The sequence below is a fragment of the Seriola aureovittata genome, chromosome 19, assembly GCF_021018895.1.
Source record: "Seriola aureovittata isolate HTS-2021-v1 ecotype China chromosome 19, ASM2101889v1, whole genome shotgun sequence".
In the NCBI taxonomy this organism is placed as follows: domain Eukaryota; kingdom Metazoa; phylum Chordata; class Actinopteri; order Carangiformes; family Carangidae; genus Seriola; species Seriola aureovittata.
Window position 1 is genome coordinate 17,789,147 of NC_079382.1, and position 19,427 is coordinate 17,808,573.

The 19,427-nt window shown below is 40.0% G+C and overlaps 2 protein-coding genes across 13 annotated transcripts in view; one reads left to right on the forward strand and one right to left on the reverse strand.

Moving 5' to 3' along the window:
* The window catches only part of aven (apoptosis, caspase activation inhibitor), a 36,236-nt gene extending 35,257 nt beyond the window's left edge, over positions 1 to 979 (forward strand). Inside the window, exon 6 of the mRNA XM_056404773.1 lies at positions 292 to 979. Coding sequence (XP_056260748.1) covers positions 292 to 443 — 152 coding nt within the window. The 3' untranslated portion in view covers positions 444 to 979. The remainder of the gene's footprint in view (positions 1 to 291) is intronic.
* Positions 840 to 19,427, reverse strand: part of ryr3 (ryanodine receptor 3) — a 111,628-nt gene continuing 93,040 nt past the window's right edge. For 3 of the 12 annotated variants that reach the window (XM_056404766.1, XM_056404763.1, XM_056404759.1), the window contains 30 exons: positions 19,279 to 19,378; positions 17,230 to 17,342; positions 17,039 to 17,090; positions 16,873 to 16,929; positions 16,534 to 16,633; positions 16,003 to 16,082; positions 15,744 to 15,820; positions 15,584 to 15,657; positions 14,513 to 14,527; positions 13,564 to 13,644; positions 13,330 to 13,418; positions 13,089 to 13,217; positions 12,843 to 12,947; positions 12,075 to 12,156; positions 10,600 to 11,885; positions 10,420 to 10,475; positions 10,181 to 10,343; positions 9,928 to 10,014; positions 9,313 to 9,510; positions 9,048 to 9,178; positions 8,194 to 8,236; positions 7,538 to 7,665; positions 6,950 to 7,010; positions 6,388 to 6,534; positions 4,749 to 4,883; positions 4,344 to 4,500; positions 4,063 to 4,127; positions 2,925 to 3,025; positions 2,787 to 2,838; positions 840 to 2,012 (listed from right to left, as the gene is read on the reverse strand). In XM_056404766.1, coding sequence (XP_056260741.1) covers positions 1,917 to 2,012; positions 2,787 to 2,838; positions 2,925 to 3,025; positions 4,063 to 4,127; positions 4,344 to 4,500; positions 4,749 to 4,883; positions 6,388 to 6,534; positions 6,950 to 7,010; positions 7,538 to 7,665; positions 8,194 to 8,236; positions 9,048 to 9,178; positions 9,313 to 9,510; positions 9,928 to 10,014; positions 10,181 to 10,343; positions 10,420 to 10,475; positions 10,600 to 11,885; positions 12,075 to 12,156; positions 12,843 to 12,947; positions 13,089 to 13,217; positions 13,330 to 13,418; positions 13,564 to 13,644; positions 14,513 to 14,527; positions 15,584 to 15,657; positions 15,744 to 15,820; positions 16,003 to 16,082; positions 16,534 to 16,633; positions 16,873 to 16,929; positions 17,039 to 17,090; positions 17,230 to 17,342; positions 19,279 to 19,378 — 4,060 coding nt within the window. In that variant the 3' untranslated portion in view covers positions 840 to 1,916. Of the gene's footprint in view, positions 2,013 to 2,786; positions 2,839 to 2,924; positions 3,026 to 4,062; positions 4,128 to 4,343; positions 4,501 to 4,748; positions 4,884 to 6,387; positions 6,535 to 6,949; positions 7,011 to 7,537; positions 7,666 to 8,193; positions 8,237 to 9,047; positions 9,179 to 9,312; positions 9,511 to 9,927; positions 10,015 to 10,180; positions 10,344 to 10,419; positions 10,476 to 10,599; positions 11,886 to 12,074; positions 12,157 to 12,842; positions 12,948 to 13,088; positions 13,218 to 13,329; positions 13,419 to 13,563; positions 13,645 to 14,512; positions 14,528 to 15,583; positions 15,658 to 15,743; positions 15,821 to 16,002; positions 16,083 to 16,533; positions 16,634 to 16,872; positions 16,930 to 17,038; positions 17,091 to 17,229; positions 17,343 to 18,387; positions 18,485 to 19,278; positions 19,379 to 19,427 lie in introns of those variants that run through there. The other 9 variants (XM_056404769.1, XM_056404761.1, XM_056404771.1 and 6 more) reach the window with 6 other exon arrangements.

The following is a 19,427-nucleotide window of genomic DNA, read 5'->3' on the forward strand; positions in this document are numbered from 1 at the left end:
CTGGTAGTCACATTTGTTGCCTTTGGACTGATCCAGTCTTTATGCTAAGCTAAGCAAAGTAGCTGCTGGCTAAAGCTTCATATTTAACTGACAGGAGAGTGATCTTCATCCTCACATCTAACTCTCTGCCATAAAACAAACAAGAACATTTCCAAAATCATAACTTTTGCTTTAAATTCACCACATTCATCAGAAATTTAATGAAAACGTTAAAGACAATCTCACATCATGAGAAAATAAGTCTTCAAAGCTTTAGAGTCAAAATCTTCCCTGTGTTCTTTTAATTTGCAGTGTGTGCCGAAATGAAGGAGGTGGCACCGGAGGTGTTGGAGGAGAAGACGGAGGAGATGAAAGACAAAGATGTCACACCTCCAAAGGCCTCCGTCAAGCAGGAAATGACAGAGGAGGACCTGGAGGACTGGCTCGACAGCATGATCTCCTGACCACCAATGATCCAGGACAGACTTGATGAAAGGAGTATGTAAAGGAAAGTGGACTTGAACCTCCTCTGCTTTGGCTTTTGTCCTTTTAAAAATCATATCAAGACCAAACAGAAATTTACTTGAAACATTCAGCCTTAAAGCCAGTATTTAACCTCACATGCTGAAAGACTTTGCTTCACATTAGCCTCCGCTCTGTTTCTGGAGCTTAATGAGAGACGATATGTTTGGAGGTGCAGAGACGGGACAGAACATCTTGAACGTTTGTGAGAATGTGTCACAATGTTCCCTCTGCACCTCCTCCTGCAGAGACAGAATTTTCTGTTCCATGTGAGTATGAAAGTTGCACACCTCAAGAGAGTGTGTAATGGACGGACAGTGAAAGAGGTCACAAACACGTTTGGTTTATTGCGTCAATTAATTTATTCATTTCCTCCCCATCATTAAAAGAAATGCGGTTTACCAAAGCTACTACATACATAGAAATGGCCATACAACAGCAGTTAACCATCTTGTCGTCAATAAATCCCTGAACCAAGTTTTGTTTTTTTCGGTTTCCTCTTGTTGTGGGGTTCTTCTACTGTGGAAAGAAGTGCAGGCGGGCAGGACACCACAGCTTAGGAACAAAACCAAACTAAGCAACATTTACACGAGGGTCATCTATATTTTATACAACAAATGCTTCTTTTCTTTTTTTTTAAATGTAAAAGCCACAAAACTAACTTGAGCTAAATCTGCTTGTAACTAATCCAGAACTAGCACACAGCTTGTGTCAGGAGGGACAAAAATGATTTTCTTTTTTTTTTGCATAGTTTCTCTTAAGGCACATCGGCTCTTGATAAACACGTAAAGTGAGTCGTCTCTGGTCCTGGAAGAACCATCTTCATTATTTCATCAGACAGATTATAACCAGCGTTGAAAGGCAGAGCAGGACTCACTCATTTCATTTGATGTTAACTGGATCGACACTAGCAGCACACATCCATTCTGTTGGTTTGATAAGTGACACTAACATCCTGGCGTTAAAACTAGAAAATGTGCATATTCAGACATTCAGTTGTCATGCTGTAACCCTCCACGTGTATCAAATGTCTACACACAACAAATTGTGCAACAGGTTGGGGTTAAGCAAGTGAAAAGGCAATGTGAATCAGAATCAAAAGAAGACTTTGCATAAAAGAGGCGTCGTGGCAAGTGACGGTTTTCGGTAACAAGGAAGAGGACTTGGATGCACAAACGTCCACTCATCAGTTGTAAGTTTTAAAATAATTTTCTTTAAATTATCTTTTTACGTGTATTTAAATTCAAAATTAAATTATTTTTTTTCTACTTCACATATTTCGACACCATGGCAGCAGAGAAAGTCCAGTGAGTGTTCAAGTTGTGTTAATGGTGAAGTCAAGTTCATTGTCTCTTTCAGATAGAAGGAAAGTAGAGAGGGGTGTTTGGGCCAATAGACAAGTCTGACCCACCTCTCTAACCCAACTGGTCCTCATATTGCTTACGGAAGCAGTCTCCAGTAGGGAAGAAGTCCCAGCATCTCTCCTGGTACATCTTCCACACATATGACTCCTGGAGGAGGAAAGGGGAAAAAAAAATTACAGCTCTAATTGAGTTAATTAAGTTTTAAAGCATCAGTTCTCCAGAGTTACTCTCCAAACAGTTATGCTTCATGTCTTGCCATACAGATTAGTTACAGTAATATTTGGCCAGGTTTTGAGATATTGGAAAACCACAACTGTCTGCATGGGTAGAGACCTCTAGAGGGAAAATAGAAAATATGTTTTTGATTAGGATGAAGTGACCCTTTACTGAGTTGTAGCTTCAGTCGCTTTTAGGGCGATGATCAATAAATGTTTTATACTTCAGTACTCTGAGCTATGCTGTAGGAACCAATTTAATTCCTTGTCGATCCATATGCTTTGTTCATATTTTCTACAGAAACAATCATTGATAGCTGTAGGTGAATTTGTGAAGGAACTCCAGAAAAAAAAACCTTTTATTTTCCTTCAGTATTTGTGACATGAGAACAGTGTGTACACATCAAATAAAAAATACCTTGGGTCTCGGGTGCAGGACAATAACAAGTTAATATAAAAAAAAAAAAAAGTCGAAGTAAACCCACGCGTTGCTTCTTCCTCCAGCTAAGCTGCACTTATGCAACATATCAAGTGGGTTGAAATGTTGCACAAGTAAAACCTCCCGAATTTGGAGCCAATGTGCAGGATTTTATTTCTTTGCTTTCTTGAGATCGATCAGACATAATTACGTCGCATTGAACAGAATAAAATGCAACTGAGAAGAAAGTCGAGGCTGAAAGATTATTCTGAAACTCCTGTCACATACCTGACCCGTGTGTTCAGTCTCGTCCTTGTTAATCAGGTACATCAAGAAGAACCTGCACATGGGAGGAGACGAGTGTTGTGAATCTGGAAGACTTCTAACTTACTGAAGTGAAGTCATTTTATGTGTTGCTGCACTCACAGGTAGTTGGCTAGGTTGTGTTCTTGTAAGGTGTGGGTTTCAAACCCGTGAGGCGTCCGATCAAAGTAGTCGTTGCCAATGCCACAGATGAAGCATTTGGTCTGAAAGAAGAGTGAGAGGGGATGTTTACATGTTGATACAAGGGTACAGGAGGTCAACTTACACATAACACTCTTGTTCCTGCTGCATTCAGGATTTTTCACACCTGTAGTTTTGTTAATTGGGGACTAAGAAAATGATTTGTTGCCTTTTAGTTCTGCTTTGTGTTCAAACTGACTTTTTTACAATTCTACAATTTTACAGTTCTGGTGATGATCCTTCATTATCAACTCTACACTGACCCACATCCAATTCTGGTGACTGACATTAAGTCATGCTGCATTTTAATGACTACAGTGTTTATTTAATAAATAATGATAATTTATTTGGAGCATTATTAGTTGGGACTGCAACTCATCCCATTTAATGAATAATGACACACAGGCAGGCACCTTACTGTGATACAGAGGAAGATAGAAACTGTGGCTGCTAAGTTCAACTCACTTTTAAATGAGGAACTGCCAAAATCAAACACACAGCCCGAGTCATAAAGAACTATCATCAGCGCAGTGAGCAACAGATGGTCTGACCCCCACAGAGCCCTGATCTCAATATGAGGAGACAGAGGACACTGAGACGGCCTAAATCCACAGAGGAGCTGTGACCTGTTTTAAAGGCAAAGGACGGTCACATCAAATATTTTTCTGTTTTTGAGGGTAACTAATAAAACACTATTCATTGACTTATTTTTGGTAGAATTTCTACTTTTAATCCCTGAAACTTTTGCACAGTAATGTATGTTGCTTCCTCGACATTCTTCCGATCATCAGTCACAGTCTACCACTACTACTGCTGCATTTAGTCCAGAAACAAATTCCACCAGCGTTTGTCTGGAATCGAACCGCGATCCTCCTTTTTCAGGTGATCTCAGACCAGTTGTTTAGTTTGCAAAAAAGTTAAGTTTTCACACCAGCCCAAACTAACCTGGCAAATGCACGAGAATTTGTTTGAATTGCACCAAATATGTGTGAAAGCACCCTTAGTATTTTAATGTTCCTCCTAATACGCAGTTTCCACCTTGGCTGGACCCGGATCTTACCTCCATGTCCTCCTTCACCTGCTCCTGCTGGTCTCTCAGCTCACCAAAGGCATCAATGATCAAACCTGAAGGAGGGTGCAACAGTCTATGAGGGGAGCACTTTAACACACCCTATAACACAACTATTAAACTGATGTAGAATACATGACGAGACTGATGAATGTGGCAATAAAGAAGTCATTTCCTCATCTAATTTCCACCTGTATTTGTGCTCTGTAAGGCAATGCTAAATGTGAGAACCCCCCCAGGATAAATGAAATGATATAATAAAGGTTTTGTACCCTGAATGATGGCCAGCAGGATGACGATGACAAAGAAGAAGAAGGTGATGTCAAACAGGATGCGGTAGAGCTCATAAGGGTCTCCAGCTGGGTCCTCCAGCTCATCTCCAATACCTCCTCCAGCTCTCACACCGACATACATGTGGAACAAATAGCACTATGAAGAGAAAAGAGGAAGACACATAGAGCTTAAGTCATTTCACAATTTTTTAAGCTAAAATGAGTGTAAAGTGCAGCTATATCTTATTCTGTGGTAACCGAGGATGGAAAACTTGTATTTCATTTGTTTAAGACATCATTCTGGTTCCTACTCTGCCCAGGATTAAGTGGGTTCAATCATCTATTTTCAATTTTGTCTCTTATTTCATAAATCAATAGAGGGAGGTGGGTGGTGGTCAGGCATACCGTCATCATGTCATCACACTTCATGTCAGGCTCGTCTTCATCCTCGCTCTTATTGTAGAACTTCCTGAAGAAGTTGAAGGCCACAACAGTGTAGAGATAGACGACCACAGCCAACAGACCCACAGTCAGCACAAGCTAGAAGGAGAGAAAAGTCATTAAAATCTGGTGCTTAGATGCTCTGAAACAATTTATTTGACCTCTATTTATTCCCAGTGACAATTTGAGCTGAAAGCTGAGGAAAGAGCAGCCTCTTCGGAAGCACAAATGATTGTGCCTTGTCTTGTTTAAATGTAGATTTTGAGGGTAATTTTTTTTGCAGAAATGGACAAACATGACTTTTTTTTTTCATGGGGAGAGTGGTTCACAAAAGAACTGCAAGGTTTTCAAGGCCTCTCCAGCTGAATTGAGGATTTCAGGGCAGCTTTAATCAGAATTCAATGACTTTGGAGACGGAACTGCTTAATGCCACATTGATGCCCTGCGATTTACATATGCATACTGTTCACTGACAGACTGACTGTCTAAATCACTGGTTCCCAACCTTTTTTGTCAGATGGACCCTCAAATATTATTAAATGCTAAACTATTATTTGAGCATTTATTGATTGTAAATTAGCTAGTTATGTAAACTATAAGCAAATGAGCAAATTATGTAAATAATTACCTACAAAGAATGTTTATCCATTCCTTGTAGGTAATTATTTACATAATTTGCTGAACAGCTGAAATAATTACCTACAAGAAATGTTTATCCATTCCTTTTAGGTAATTATTTATTAGATCTGTTTATGTATCACTGATAGCATCTATTTCAGCAATTTATGTAAAACAGTCTAGCTAACTGTAACACCTGCCTGCTCATCATCCAACTAGTTTTTTACCTACTTTAATCACAACACTTGTGTTTCAGGTCTTACAGTTGACTCATCATCTGAATAGTTTTTACAATCAAATTGTAATTTCTGTTTTGACCTATTCTACAATAAAAGTTCCCCTGGCAATTGCAGGGGGTACCCCCTTTGGGATTATGAGTACCCCTTATAGGAGGTTACTGGTTTAAACCAGTCTTTTTCCTTCAGTGACCACATTTATAACAACATATTAGCAGCAACAGTGAGAAGCAAATCCACAAAACCAGATACAAGTTACTTCAACGCTGCTTCACCTTTACCATAAAATACATTTCTCACATCAAACTGTGAATGACTCATTCCTAACACCCTCAAGAATAAAACAGAAAATCCAGTCACCTTTTTATTTGTATTTAATTCCTTTAATATATTTCTCATGACTGTTCATTTCTAAATATCCTGTGACTTGGATGACTGAGTCTTAATAGATATCCACTGTGTCTATTTCCTTTTTTCCAGAAGTTAATTTCTTGATTTGATTATGTTGGTGTTCAGTATGAATCATCATGCTAGTTGTTTATCTAACACAGAGCACATATAGATGCAGATTGTTTACAGAAAAGCAGAGTCTACCCCATAAATGTTTAACAAATTTTAAGACTTTCCAACTAAAAAGGGCATATGCAATTTTTGAGAAAAAGATTTTCTACCAGACAAAGATTAGTGTGGCGTGACTTGTTGAATTTGTAATCTGTACTCTGCCTCCCTCTGCTGGTTGAACTACTTGCCTGCTTCCCGTTGTGAGTGACAGAAGACAGGATGGTGCGAAGGGTCTTGAAGCCCATGGCGATGTCCAGCAAGTGAGCAGCAAAGAAGAAGTTGTTGAAGTGTCCAAAGATGGACATGGTGGTGTACCAGATCAGATACAGGAAGGACTGCAGGGACAGAAGGCCACTCATTAGTGAAAGATGATAGGTTTAATGGTGGTTGCATTGCTCTGTATAGTTGCACTTTTATTGTATAGTTTGCAATACTATTGTACATATTGACATATGTAGATTTTACATTTTTATATACTGAAAAATTGCAGTGACTACACACAGAGAATATACACATGTTTCTATCATTTAAATTGCATTCATATGTAATTTGTTTATCTTTAATTTTTTTACTCTTTATATTTCTTTTATGCGTTACTCTTATTTTAATTATTTCTGTTATTAATTGCGACTGGAAAATGATTAAACAGGTTACAAAACAACTTTGTTAACCTTGATCACAACTGAAACATTATTTCCCCCACAGCAGTGTGAATACAAAGTGCTTTTAGTATACATTAAATAAACTTACGTTGTCAGTCAAAACCACACCCATCTTCCAGATGTGGTACTTTGTATCAATGGAGCTCAGCCTGTCAATGAGAAACGATATGGTGTTGCTAACATGCAAACTCCAAATAATATCTAGAGATGTAGTTGATATTTTGAGGAACATAAGATTATTAGTTTAGTCTGGTTTTCTATAAATCTATTGTGTTCAATTTGGAGTAAGAGCTGATATTCCACTCACTCTGTCCATGTCATGCTAATTATCGGTAAAATGTGGAGATACTTGTGTTTAAACTCAGGGATTGACTTTAATTCCTGAATCCACTAGCATCAGTGCACATGTTCAGGTCAGGGAATGTTCAAACTTTCAGGCCTGAGCCAAGCCAACTTTAACTTCCCCAGCTGATGTCAGTCTATGATTACCTGGGTTAGTGCTGATATATCTCTTTTTTTTTTAGCCTGTTCTTGGCCACTAGAGTCTAAAAAGTCACCCTGTCTGCATATACATAAACGTCTTCCTGTGCAGATACCTAATGTTATATAAACACAAAGACTTTCACTTTTCATGTCCACATCCATACTGGAGTAGTAAGAGGGATTGACTTCTCACCAGGAGACCAAGGAGGCTTCCCTCTCTTCAGTCTCCACTGTGGGGTCAAAGTCGAGAGCAGTCTTATCCAAGCCTAAGAGCTCAGCGATGCGTTCAGCTCCATACATGTCACCATATTTGTTGATCACCTATAGAAATACACACACACACACACACACACACACACACAACACACACACACACACACACACACACACACACACACACACACACACACACACACACACACACACACACACACACACACACACACACACACACACACACACACACACACACACACAAAACAGCAATGACAACGAGAGTTGAATTTCACTGCAGTTTCACTACTTTTTATCTCAGAGAATGCATGAAACACCACCATCACTGCATATATCACAACAACAATCCTCTAACATAGATTCCTGGAACAAAATCTTAAATCAGGCAGTCTGAATATGAAAACTTTCAACAACCCCTGATATGAGTCTCCTGGAATCCAGATATAAAATTACTACATATTTAGTTCTATCTTATATTTTTGTGTTAAGAAATCAGGTGAATCAGCTGTAACTACTTTGTCAACATTGAGGGATGTTAATAACTCAATATCATGCACAAGTTCATCAGAACAGGTCAGTCACAGTATCTTACAGAAATACTGTCTCTCTACTCACCTTGCGCTTGATAAACTTGTCCCAGTAGTTGTTGGGGAAAGAACTGCAATGAAATGTAGAATTAGGACTTAGTGTAGCTGTTAGATAAAATACATCTATTAGTTAATTCTTGTGGCCTCAACTAGAAAGTTTAGATGTTATTTTTATGTTTTATTTTAGTGACTGTTTTCATTACTGATTGATCTAAGTTTCTCCTTTTTTTGAACAAATCCGCTATGGCATCTGTGAGAGGGCGAGACTGAGAAAACACTGCACACTGATTTGAACCCTGTGTTTGTTGAGGATATTCTCTCTGTGTATAAGATGTAAGGTCATGGAAGTCAACTCAACCGTGTGTGGATTCTACTTTATTCAGCGTGTCCCTGCCGGGGAGCTAACACTAGATAACGGCTGTCTGCAGATATCAGGTTGATGTGTCATCAACACAAACACTGCAGGTGAATGACACTTTCAGTTTCTGTCCTGTCTGTGCACAAAGTGATCATTAAATTGCATGATGGTATTTAGTTAAAGCATCAGCTACTGAGAGTCCATGTGTGGCTGTAGAGGACATGATTCCCTTGTAAGCGGTGCAGGTTTTTATTATTCTAGTTCAACTGTTTTGCACATATAGACCTAAAAAATTTGGACGTATCGTATTTCGGTTGTTTTGCATTTGCCAATGAAAATAAAGCCTCCAGTCCACAGTTTTATAACCAAAAAAAGTGTTTACATAATTTAGCCAATAATGTTCACTTTATAAATTATTGGCTAAATTGTTTAAACAGCTATGTTAAATGAAATTTAAATACTTATTTTCCTTATATTTTAAAAAAGGTTGTTAAATGATCATGTTAATGTTGTGAACAACTCACGGGGTGTTGATCACGAGTCGATCCCACTGGCCTTTGATGTCATCATCAGACGGCTGCTCAGTAATGTAGAGACCATCAAATTCAAGTTTCCTGGCAATCTCCTTCTCTCTCTTGAACACCACCAAAGGAACCTAAAAGCAAAATTTGAAGATGGGTAACTAAAACTGTAACTTCACATAAACAATGGTATCATCTGCAAAGAAATTACGCTCAGCCATGTGAAGACAGACTGTTAAAGCAGTAAGAGCATCATAAATATACTCACCTTCAGACAGTAGTACCCGACCACACAGACGAGCGAGATGACAGTGTGGAATATAGCCAAGAAGCGCAGCGTTGGTAACATGTAGCCAGTGCTCTCCTGAAGCACAAACTCATCCATGTCAAAAAGTGTGTCCTGATCTTCCTCCTCCTCACCCCATTGGTTTTCATCATCACTGTCCTCATCAGTTTCACCAGTGACCTAAAGACAGAATCATATCATGTAGACAATTAAAAATTGCTGCAATCTGTAGCAATTTATTTATTAATTTTTATATTTTTTTCCCATTATACATTTCTTACACCTGTGTGTCCTTCAGATTCCCTCAAATGCTTTCTTGAGCTATTAGTAACTATTATACTATACTAAACAACTACAGTTTTGGTACCCCTCTGCCATGAGCAGAAAATACCTGTTTCAAGTGACTAAATACAACTTCTTAACTGTCACATTAGCCTAAAAAAATGTCTGCATTAATTTTTTTCATGAAAGGAGGATTTTAAATAAGTTGACACTGAAAGTCTGGTCAGAATAGTAGTCTTGTTTGACTTGCTCAGAATTTTCTGTTGATCAGTCAATCAATCTATCCACTAATGGCTGCAGCTCTGCTTTGGTTACCTTGTAGAAGAGCAGAATGAAGTTGATGGCAAAACACACAAACAGAGCCAGGAAACGCAGGTTGTAGAAGTTACGAGCCAGGTAGTTCTGTAACGAAAATAATAGACCAGCTCATGACTGCTCTATAATTGACAATTCATATTTCAGAAACAATTATTAGAATAAACAATGAGTCCCAAAAAATTTAGTTGAAGAATTTGTCACAAGCAAAGCCACAAAGAAATCCATCTGAAAGAACAGTGTCCGGCCTCACCAGCGTCTTGGTCAAGTAGATGTCCAGAGCAGCAAAGATATTGGACATGAAGGCAGGCGCCGGCTCTTTAGCCTGGCTCAATCTGGTCTTGGGCTTCTCCTCTGTCACCGGTTCCTTAGCTTCCTCCTCCTTTGGCTTATCCTCCTTCTCCTGGTTCTCTGTGCTGCAGTAGTCATTATAGTTTTTACTTAACAGTTCTTTTTTTATTCTGTATGATAATTAATTTCAGTTATACTCACTCTGCTTTTTCTGGTTCGCTCTCAGGAGTTTCAACAGGCTTGGCAGCAGCTTTCTGCTTGAGAGTGTTATACATATCAATGAGCTGTGAGACTGAATGGTAGCGATAATGAAAGGCAGGTTTCTATAGAGTTTAAAATCATTAATCACACCAAGGAAGTTATTGAATATTGAATGCAAACCTTTTTTTGATCAGTAGTGGACGTCTCTGCACTCAGCTCAGAAACGTCACCCAGGCCAGGCTCCAGATGTTTCCCTCCTTCCTTCTTAGGCACCGTCAGCATCTCCAGCATCATGTCCACCTCTGGTATGTCCCCTGCTGGTGCCATGGCTATATCTAAGTTTCCTGATGACTCTATAGCCTCTACTTTCTCTCCTTCTATCACATCTCCATGGATACCAAATTGGGTTGGGTCAGGCATGTTCCCAAGGATGTCCGTCACCTTTATGTTCTTGGCACCCTCTACCAGGCCACCACCAAACATGGAGGACCAGATGAGGTGGAAGAAACCAAAGATGAGACTGTAGATTCCCTTAAAGAAGCCAGTGAAGAGCATCCAGAAGAAGGAGAAGAAGCCTGTGATAATCTCCTTGATGGTCAGTTTCTTGATTTTCTTGAACCGCTTGCGTACGTTTTTAATAGAAAATATTTGGCAGACATGCGCAACCTTCTTCTTCACTGCGCCACATGCAGTGGTGAAGGCTGAGGCAGACTCCAGGGCAGCTGCCTCCTCTGCAGCCAGCTCGTCCAGGATGCTGTGTCCATCCTCATCTTCCTCCTCCTCAGGTTGTTCAACCTCGTCCGGCTCAGAGATCTGTGAAGCGAGCTGCATCTCAAAGATGGTGTCCTCACAGAAATTCACAAACATCTCCATCTTCTCACTCTCTCCGCCCTCATTGACCACATCAAAGATGAACTGACGCTTGGACTCTTTGACTTGTGGCTTCTCCCATTGTTCACGGCTCGACTCACTGATCTCAAAGTATACCCTCTCAATGCGCTTTGCACTGCCCATGATTTCAATACGACCCAGGTAAGGTTCAAAGTAGCTGAGCACGCTCTCTGCCAAATCCAAGAAGGTAGCGAGTCGGGAGTCGTGTGGCATGTGTTCAGACAGGTTGGTCAGCAGGACTACCACGTTGAAGCCGATGTCTTTGGCTGGCTCATGGAATCGCTCCACAAACTCCTTGTAATTAAACATATCGTTCTCATCTGCCTCTGCACACGAGAGCAGGAAATCAATCTCAGACTGGCTGTACTGCTTCTGACTCTCCATGGACTTCTGGAACTCCTTCTTTGAAATAATGCCTTTAAACTCGGGGTCGTACTCCTTGAAGTTGTCAGAGGTTGTTAGATCCTTCAGTTTGAGGAACATATCAAAGAACTTGAGGATCATCTCAACATTGTTAGAAGACTCCACCAGTGTGTCAACCATCTGTTTTCCAATTGTGCCATTCACCACATTACCTGAGGAGGGAACAACATTCATTTCAGAAATAAAACACAAAATGCATTATTTAATCTATAACTTTTACTCAAAACAATATAGACACGTAGTAGACTCATCTCAGATATATCAAGATTTTAAGTCAACAATGATTTTTACACTCTCTCTCGTAATTTCTTAGTCACTGAATGGCAGCCTCAGGCTCTTACCTTCTAGCAGAGACAACAGCATGACCACCATGTCCTTCTGTAAATCCATCAGCTCCTTCAACAGCTCAATCTGACTGGCATCCTAAAGGGAGATAAGAGACATTTTCTTAAAGCTTCACTGGGACACAAAGTTTTATTGTTAACGCCTCATCTACAAGTGCATTTTCAAATAAAGGCTCATTATTAGTTCGGTAAAAAATTTTGTGAATTACCTAGTGAAGTAAAATATACTTTCACGTCATAATCTGTACATCTATAAATATGTCATAGTTGCACATGGAACCTGGTCCTGATCGATACAGGATTTTGGAGGCCAATACATAGTGTTTTTAATATTTGGGAGTTTAAAAAGGTCTGTTAGGACTTCATCGTCCCCCGAACACACTTTTGATAAGGAGCAGTACCTGTGCCATTTTTAATTCGAAAAATAAACTTTTCAGTGCTCTAAACTACTCAAATATATTTTTGGCCTTTCTGTATTGCACCTTTGAATTACTTTTGTCCCCACATATACACCAATACAATATGACTGTACTAGGCTGAAATGGGCCGAAAATATTGGCCATGTCAATGTATCAGTCTAGGTACTTCTTGTAACTACAACTATGTATTCTAGTGATATCAAAAGATATATCTTATTTCCAAGTTACAGCCAACATGAGTTACATGTAAATGGATATTTGTGACATGAGACAGATTTTTATTGACATATCTTATTTTTAGTTTTTGTAAAACATCTTGCAGAAGTACAAAAAGCGTTTAGTTTACCTGAGATAGCTTCATCTGCATGTTGGCAAATACATGCAAGAAGCCCACTACTGCATCCCACAGTCTGCTGTGGGCCAGACTCTGCTGGTTCCCAATACATGGGCCCTGAAAGAGGACAAGTAGAAAAGGCAGATGATGGCAAAGATGAGAGAAAAAAAAAACATAAGCTATTTGATGATAGCTGTTAGCGACTTATATTGCAGATTCAACATTGCTAATATTGCTGCAGAGGGCTCAGCTTCTTACCTGAATATACTCAGTCAGTGAGTTGAATATCTGCTTGGCTACAGATAAAGCTTTGGAGAAGTTGATTTTTCCTGTATCATCAATGACATCTTTGCCAGAGTAGTACCAGTAGAAGTCACTGATAGATTCCTAAAGAGGAGGATAACATTAGCAAATTGATACAGTTACAATGATGGTTATAACAGTAATAAAGATGGAGACGGTCAACATTCTTGTGACTTTGCATGTGTGTTTTACACACCTGAAGACGGAGCAGATAGTCAACAGTGCTGATAATGATGTTGACTGTGGTTGTGTTTCCAGTTTGGGTTCTCAGGAAGTTCTGGAAATCTGATGACACAAATATTTTTTATCATCAGTCTCGTCATTTCTTTCTCATCCTTTCATCCTCTTAATGTCCAATAGTATATAAAATATAAAATCCTGTTGATGAAAACGCATCATGAATTTAAAATACACATAAATGAAACCTCACCTCTATTGTGCCCCTCGCACAGAAGTTGCAAAAACCGGAACAAGTCTTTAGTAAACTCATCATTCTGTAGCACCTTGGAGCCTTGGGAGAAAATATATCTTGGTGAATACAGCTGAAACCCCACACAGAGTGATTTCAGTCTTTATTTACTCTACATGAGGAGGTCTTATAATATGTGAAACTCCCCTCAAAAGCAATTAATGAGGCAAGCAGGACAGGTTTCATGTTCAAAACATTTTTGAAGTCCAGGACCTTTAGATTGCAGGTTCAAAACTGAATCCAAAGTGCTTTTTATAAAAATGCTCTTACATAAACAACAGTGAAACACTAGGACATTTCCATAAGCTGGAGGAAGCCTGATAACTTTCACATGCAGGCCAAGATTGGGCCTGTTGAAGGATATCATTTCAGAAAAAAAAGCATTGGACAGACGTGGTTACAAAATTCACTTTAAAAATCAACTAGATAACCATGTCAACAGATCTATACAAAATGAGTGAAAACACATTTCTGTGAGCAGATAAACCCATGTGAAAGTTAGACACCTGTATGGAAACCAGCTTTGTGAAATAGGCCCCAAGTCCAAAGCAAGACAAAGCTTTGCTTAGGCTGTGGAAGAGTCCACAGACCTTCAGTCAAACCCGTGGGAGATGGCACTGATAGCCTTAGAACAGATTTCAGCATCAGTAACAGGATTTGCATTAGTAAATGTTAACATGAGGGGAATGGGAACAAATAGCACACAAAAGGACAGGCAATGGTTTCTGAAGATCCACTTTCTGTGTACACTCTAACAGTCGGCATGCACAGTGTGTCCCTACAGACATCTGGGCATGGGGGAGGAAGAGGCTTGGTATGAAATAAAGCAGGGAGTATGGACCACAGATGTGGAGAAGACATTCCAGGTGGAAGCATAGCCATATCAGGATGATCTAAATTTGCTATTTACCCCGCTCAGTGTGGACTGCCATCGATGGGTTTTTAAAATGACAGGAAGGAGACAAACAATACACGAAGACATAAGCAAAAAGAGAGGACATTGAGTTACAATACGAAGAGATATGAATATATTGGCTACGAGTGAAAAACAAAGTCATGCAGTTAAAAAAAACTGTTTCAGACGGGGGGAATAAATCATAGGCCTGGGTTGTGTCTATGTTGCATCTAACAAGATGAGTATCAAATAAGAGTTCAGTCATGGTGAAAAATTGATAACGGTAACAGAGACACGAGTAGTAACAGTGAATTGTTAAACACAGAACTCGGTGAAAATGTTTAGCAGAGGGCTGAATGATGAAAAGACGGACATAGTTTGATGTGAAAGGCGTCAGGTGAGAGTGTTTTGTTGTAAGTTGTAGCGAGACGGAAGCTCTACTATTAATGCTGGACCATGTCGTCTGTGACTGCATGTTTTATATTTACTCTACTCTACCTCAATGCCCCCAATATCACCAGTTGACAGAAGGGAAAGTTTATCCTTTGCTAAATCCCTGGAATACAGTGGGGTCTAAGAGTCTGAGACTGCTTTCCCCATTTGTGGTCTCAGACTTTTGGACTCCACTGTACAAACTTAGTAATACAGTGTTATATAATATATTAGGCTCATTCCTGCTTTGATGACTACAAAAGACGACATTAAAGACACCACACTGACGACTTCAGTGACTTCAAGACTGTAGCGCAAGCAGCAAACTATTTGTACAAATCAAAATTTACATTTATAACAATGCAATTTTGATTGTTTTAACTACCGAGGCCATACAGAAACTACTAATTAGGAACTAGCATTTAATAAGAGCTTTGAATGGACACTGGGGTTATACAGTTGTCATGGTTCAGCATTAGCTTAGTCAGGGGAAAAGGGTGGAATATTTTTGGTGTCCTGTGATCAAGAGTAAAGTCAGGTGCTTCAACAGGCATGTACTGAACTTCAACACAAACTTGTGTCAAAAAGGTGGAGCTTAGAAGTCTAAGAAGAGAAAATAATGTAGCACATCTAATAAGACATGTTTTCACTTACTTGAACCTTCCTCTGTCACCATGCCAAGACCTTCTGCTTTGTTCTGCCTCTCAAATGCATTCAAGTCCAGGACACTAAGGAAAGACATTCTAGAGTAAAATAAAAGCACTTGATGTCCGCGCAGGTTTCCTGTTTTTGCAGCACAGTAATATCACAGTACCTGCAAGAAAGCATCAGCCCTGAGAGACTCTTGAAAAACCCTGCATCTCTTTTCTCTTTCAGGTAAACAAGCATTTTCTGTGATAAAAGACAAGAAAAGCATTAAACGTGCTCCTGTCACGACCACATGGTGCACCAGCTGGTGAACGGTCTGTATGGAATTACTATGTAGTAGACATTATTGTTACCTAAAGAGAGGAATTAGAAGAATAAATAAAACAAATTAGATCAATACTAAATTATTCAGATGTAGTCCTGACCTGCTGAACTTGCACATTGCCTCCATTTAGGATGGAGATTCCCAGTTTGAGGGTGCAGGTCACCATGGGGCCTAGACGACCTGATGGCAGAAGAAGAATGTAAGATAAAAGCAGAAAGTCAAACTCAGGATACAAAGATGCTAAGGATTAAAATCCTGTGGAAATTCAGAGGGTTCTGCAAAGGTCATTGAATTAATCTATCTTAATATTATATATTTTTAAATTGAAGATTAGCCATCATGTGAAAAAATGATTTACCAAAAATAAAAGAAATAATTATTATATGTAAAAAATAAAATGTTTTAAGTAGCTGTGGACCAAGAAAAACCTCCTCCATGGGTGGTTGGTATCCAACATCACATAAAAGGCCACTAGTCAGCTTGAAGTACTAGTAAAAGAGAACGTCTCGATCATTCATTTTAAACTGCCCAGAAAACATTGTACAAGACATGCCTAACAAGGATAATAGTGGATAAGAGTGTAAATTGGCTGTGTAGCTGACTGGAGCACAAATGATCAGATAATGATTACCTTTACTGGCGCTGATCATCTGTAGCACCATCTCAGCAGCCCCACGGGCATGCAGCCTTGCCTGCTGATACAGGATCTTCTGCTTTTCCATCTCCTTTTCCTGAACACACACACACACACACACACACACACACACACACACACACACACACACACACACACACACACACACACACACACACACACACACACACACACACACACACACACACACACACACACACACACACACACACACACACACACACACACACAGTAAATGGAAAAAGGCACATTTTTACCTGTGATAAAAGTTGCTACTTGGCTATTGGCTACTCGGCTATGAATGAATTTAAGTACCTCAAATGTCTTTTCTTTCCCTTCTTCCTCTTCTTCCTCTTCATCCTCTGCACAGCTCTAAAGACACAAAGGTCATCATTCAAAGCTCAAGTTACATTTCATTTACCATGAGTAGAGACTTTTACCAGAATTATTTATCAATAAAGAGAATTTAAAAGTCCATTACCTTTGCCATCATGTCTGCATATGCAATATACAAAGGATCTTCCTCCAAGTGACTGAAAAAAGTTAAGTCACACTTCATTACTGTTCGTATACTGTATTTTATCCTACAACAAAAGCATGTGTTTCCCTTTCTGAAACATAGAAATTAAAATGCTTGTCCACTGTAACAGACTCACTCTCATACTCCCTCACCTTCTCTCTGTCAGAGCATTGTGGCTGAAGTGGAGGATGAGTTGATGGAGAGGGTCGGGCTGGATCTCAGCCACTTCCTCTTCCTCCTCCTCCACAATCTTCATGGGGGTTTTCTGCAGGAATGCATAGGTGTGAACAGTTACCTCTGCCCAAGTCTTATGTGATCACTTGTCATCCCAACACAACATTCAACATTTCCTTTATCTTCACGTACTCACCGACATTTGTCAAAAACACTGAAATGAGTCATTAACATTCAACTAGCACTGGCATGCAGATGAGTTTTTGTCATATCCTGGTGATCCGTGGAGAGGACAAGACAAGGAAAGTTAAAGAGTGGATGATGAACAGTGTTGGAACCAGTTCTCCAATACATGCATGTTACAGCAAACAGATGCAAGCAGTAAGCCATTTGGTGATATGACTTGAACATGAAGAATGGTCCTGACAGTAAAGGAGCCTGACATTGAGGGACTATCACAGCTACACACATCTCCAAGAGTCTAAACTGATCTGACAGATTTTTAGAATAAAACAATAAAAATAATCTTCTTCCCAACGAGAACAGTAAATCTGATCATTTTGCTACTGTATCTAAAGCTGTCCTTTAATCTTGTTCAATGGCACAGTTTTGGTGTCGATGAATTTGCTGCACATCTGAATACAAAGATCTAATATGAAATGTGGTCTTCACATGACTACGCGAGCATGCCACTGACGTCACGGCCACAAAACGTACTGTAACGTCACCTTCACACTCACACTACAGACTTACAGAGTACAGCGAAAAGACAACTGATGGGTTGGATCCAGATCTGACAGCCAAACAGCTAGTGAAAGTCTCCTACTGTAGTGAAAGGCCCTCCTTACCACTGCTGTCAGAAAGGCATAGCCTGCTTTTCTAGAGCTGTGAGCGCCGGAGCTGGCCCTGTGTCTCCTGAGTTGGTCATGCAGCCTTTGACCCCTGACGGATCTCTGTTTGAAGGGTTTTGCACGCCTAGAGTGGGGGCCCCTGGGCACTTTGGGCGACATCCCCACCCGGGCGCACTCCCAAGGCTCGACAGGCGCGGAGCTAAAGAAGCATTTGGCAGACAGGACTGGCAGAGGGGTGCCAACGCAGGGCACGCGGGACGAGGGCAAGGTGAGCCCAGTACTTACTGCCAGATCCTGAACTAGCTTCTCCTCAAAGGAGTACTCCTCTGCCTCTATCCAAAGTCTCTCATAGGCCGGGATGAAGAGGTTGATAGCGCGATGCCTGGGGAGGTGGGGAGGAATGGAGGGGAGTGGGGAGGGAGGTACAGTGGCATTAGGGCGGGTTCAGGTGAGTTTTTGGAGGAGGAAGGAAGGAGAGATGTAGGGGGAAGGAAGGGGTTACAGGAAGTGCAGTTCAGGCAGGGTGGTGATTGGTCAATGTGGGACCCACTGGCTCTTCTGACTGGTCACATTTGGAAACTGCAGTTACTTCCATCGGGTTTGTAAAATTCATTACACATGCACACTTTAGGAGGGATATACAGTTTTCCAACACGTCAGTAGATCTGTGAAACAATTTGTGTTTTTTTCTTGTTATTATTAGATCGACACATATTCCTTAATAAAGAGTGTGTGTTGTAAAACTGCACAACTTTTGACAAAATGTCAGATAAAAAAACAAATCTTTAAATCATCAATAGATGGCAGGAAACAAAATGACATAAAACAACTTTTTATATTTTACTGTAACCAAACATAATGTTGTAAACCATCTAGCCAACTTATCAAAGTCAAGATTGTATTTAACAGATTTCTTTCTGTCTTTCTTCTTCTCTCCTTTCTTCATTCCTTCCTTCAGGGTTCACTTGAAATGAAACAGAGGCCTGCAGCTTGCAGTGTGTTTCCACTTTCCAAATAAGTTTGTTTCCATCAATTCTTGTGCTCATTCTAGCTGACCAATCAGAATCAACAGTGCAGAAACAACTGGTTGCTAGGCAGAGATCGGTCCACAGCCTGGTGGATGAAGGGGGTAGGGGGTTGAACAGATGAAGCATTCGCCCCGTAGTTTCACTTTACCGTCAGCAGGGAGAACAGGCGGTCAAAGCTGGAGGCTTTGAATGCCCTTTCCAGCCAAACCTCCCGATAGCCATTCAGGAAGTAATTATTATTTTTGTATCTGAGAGAGGATGAGGTAGTGTTATGCAAAAAAACAACACAGAGGAGAG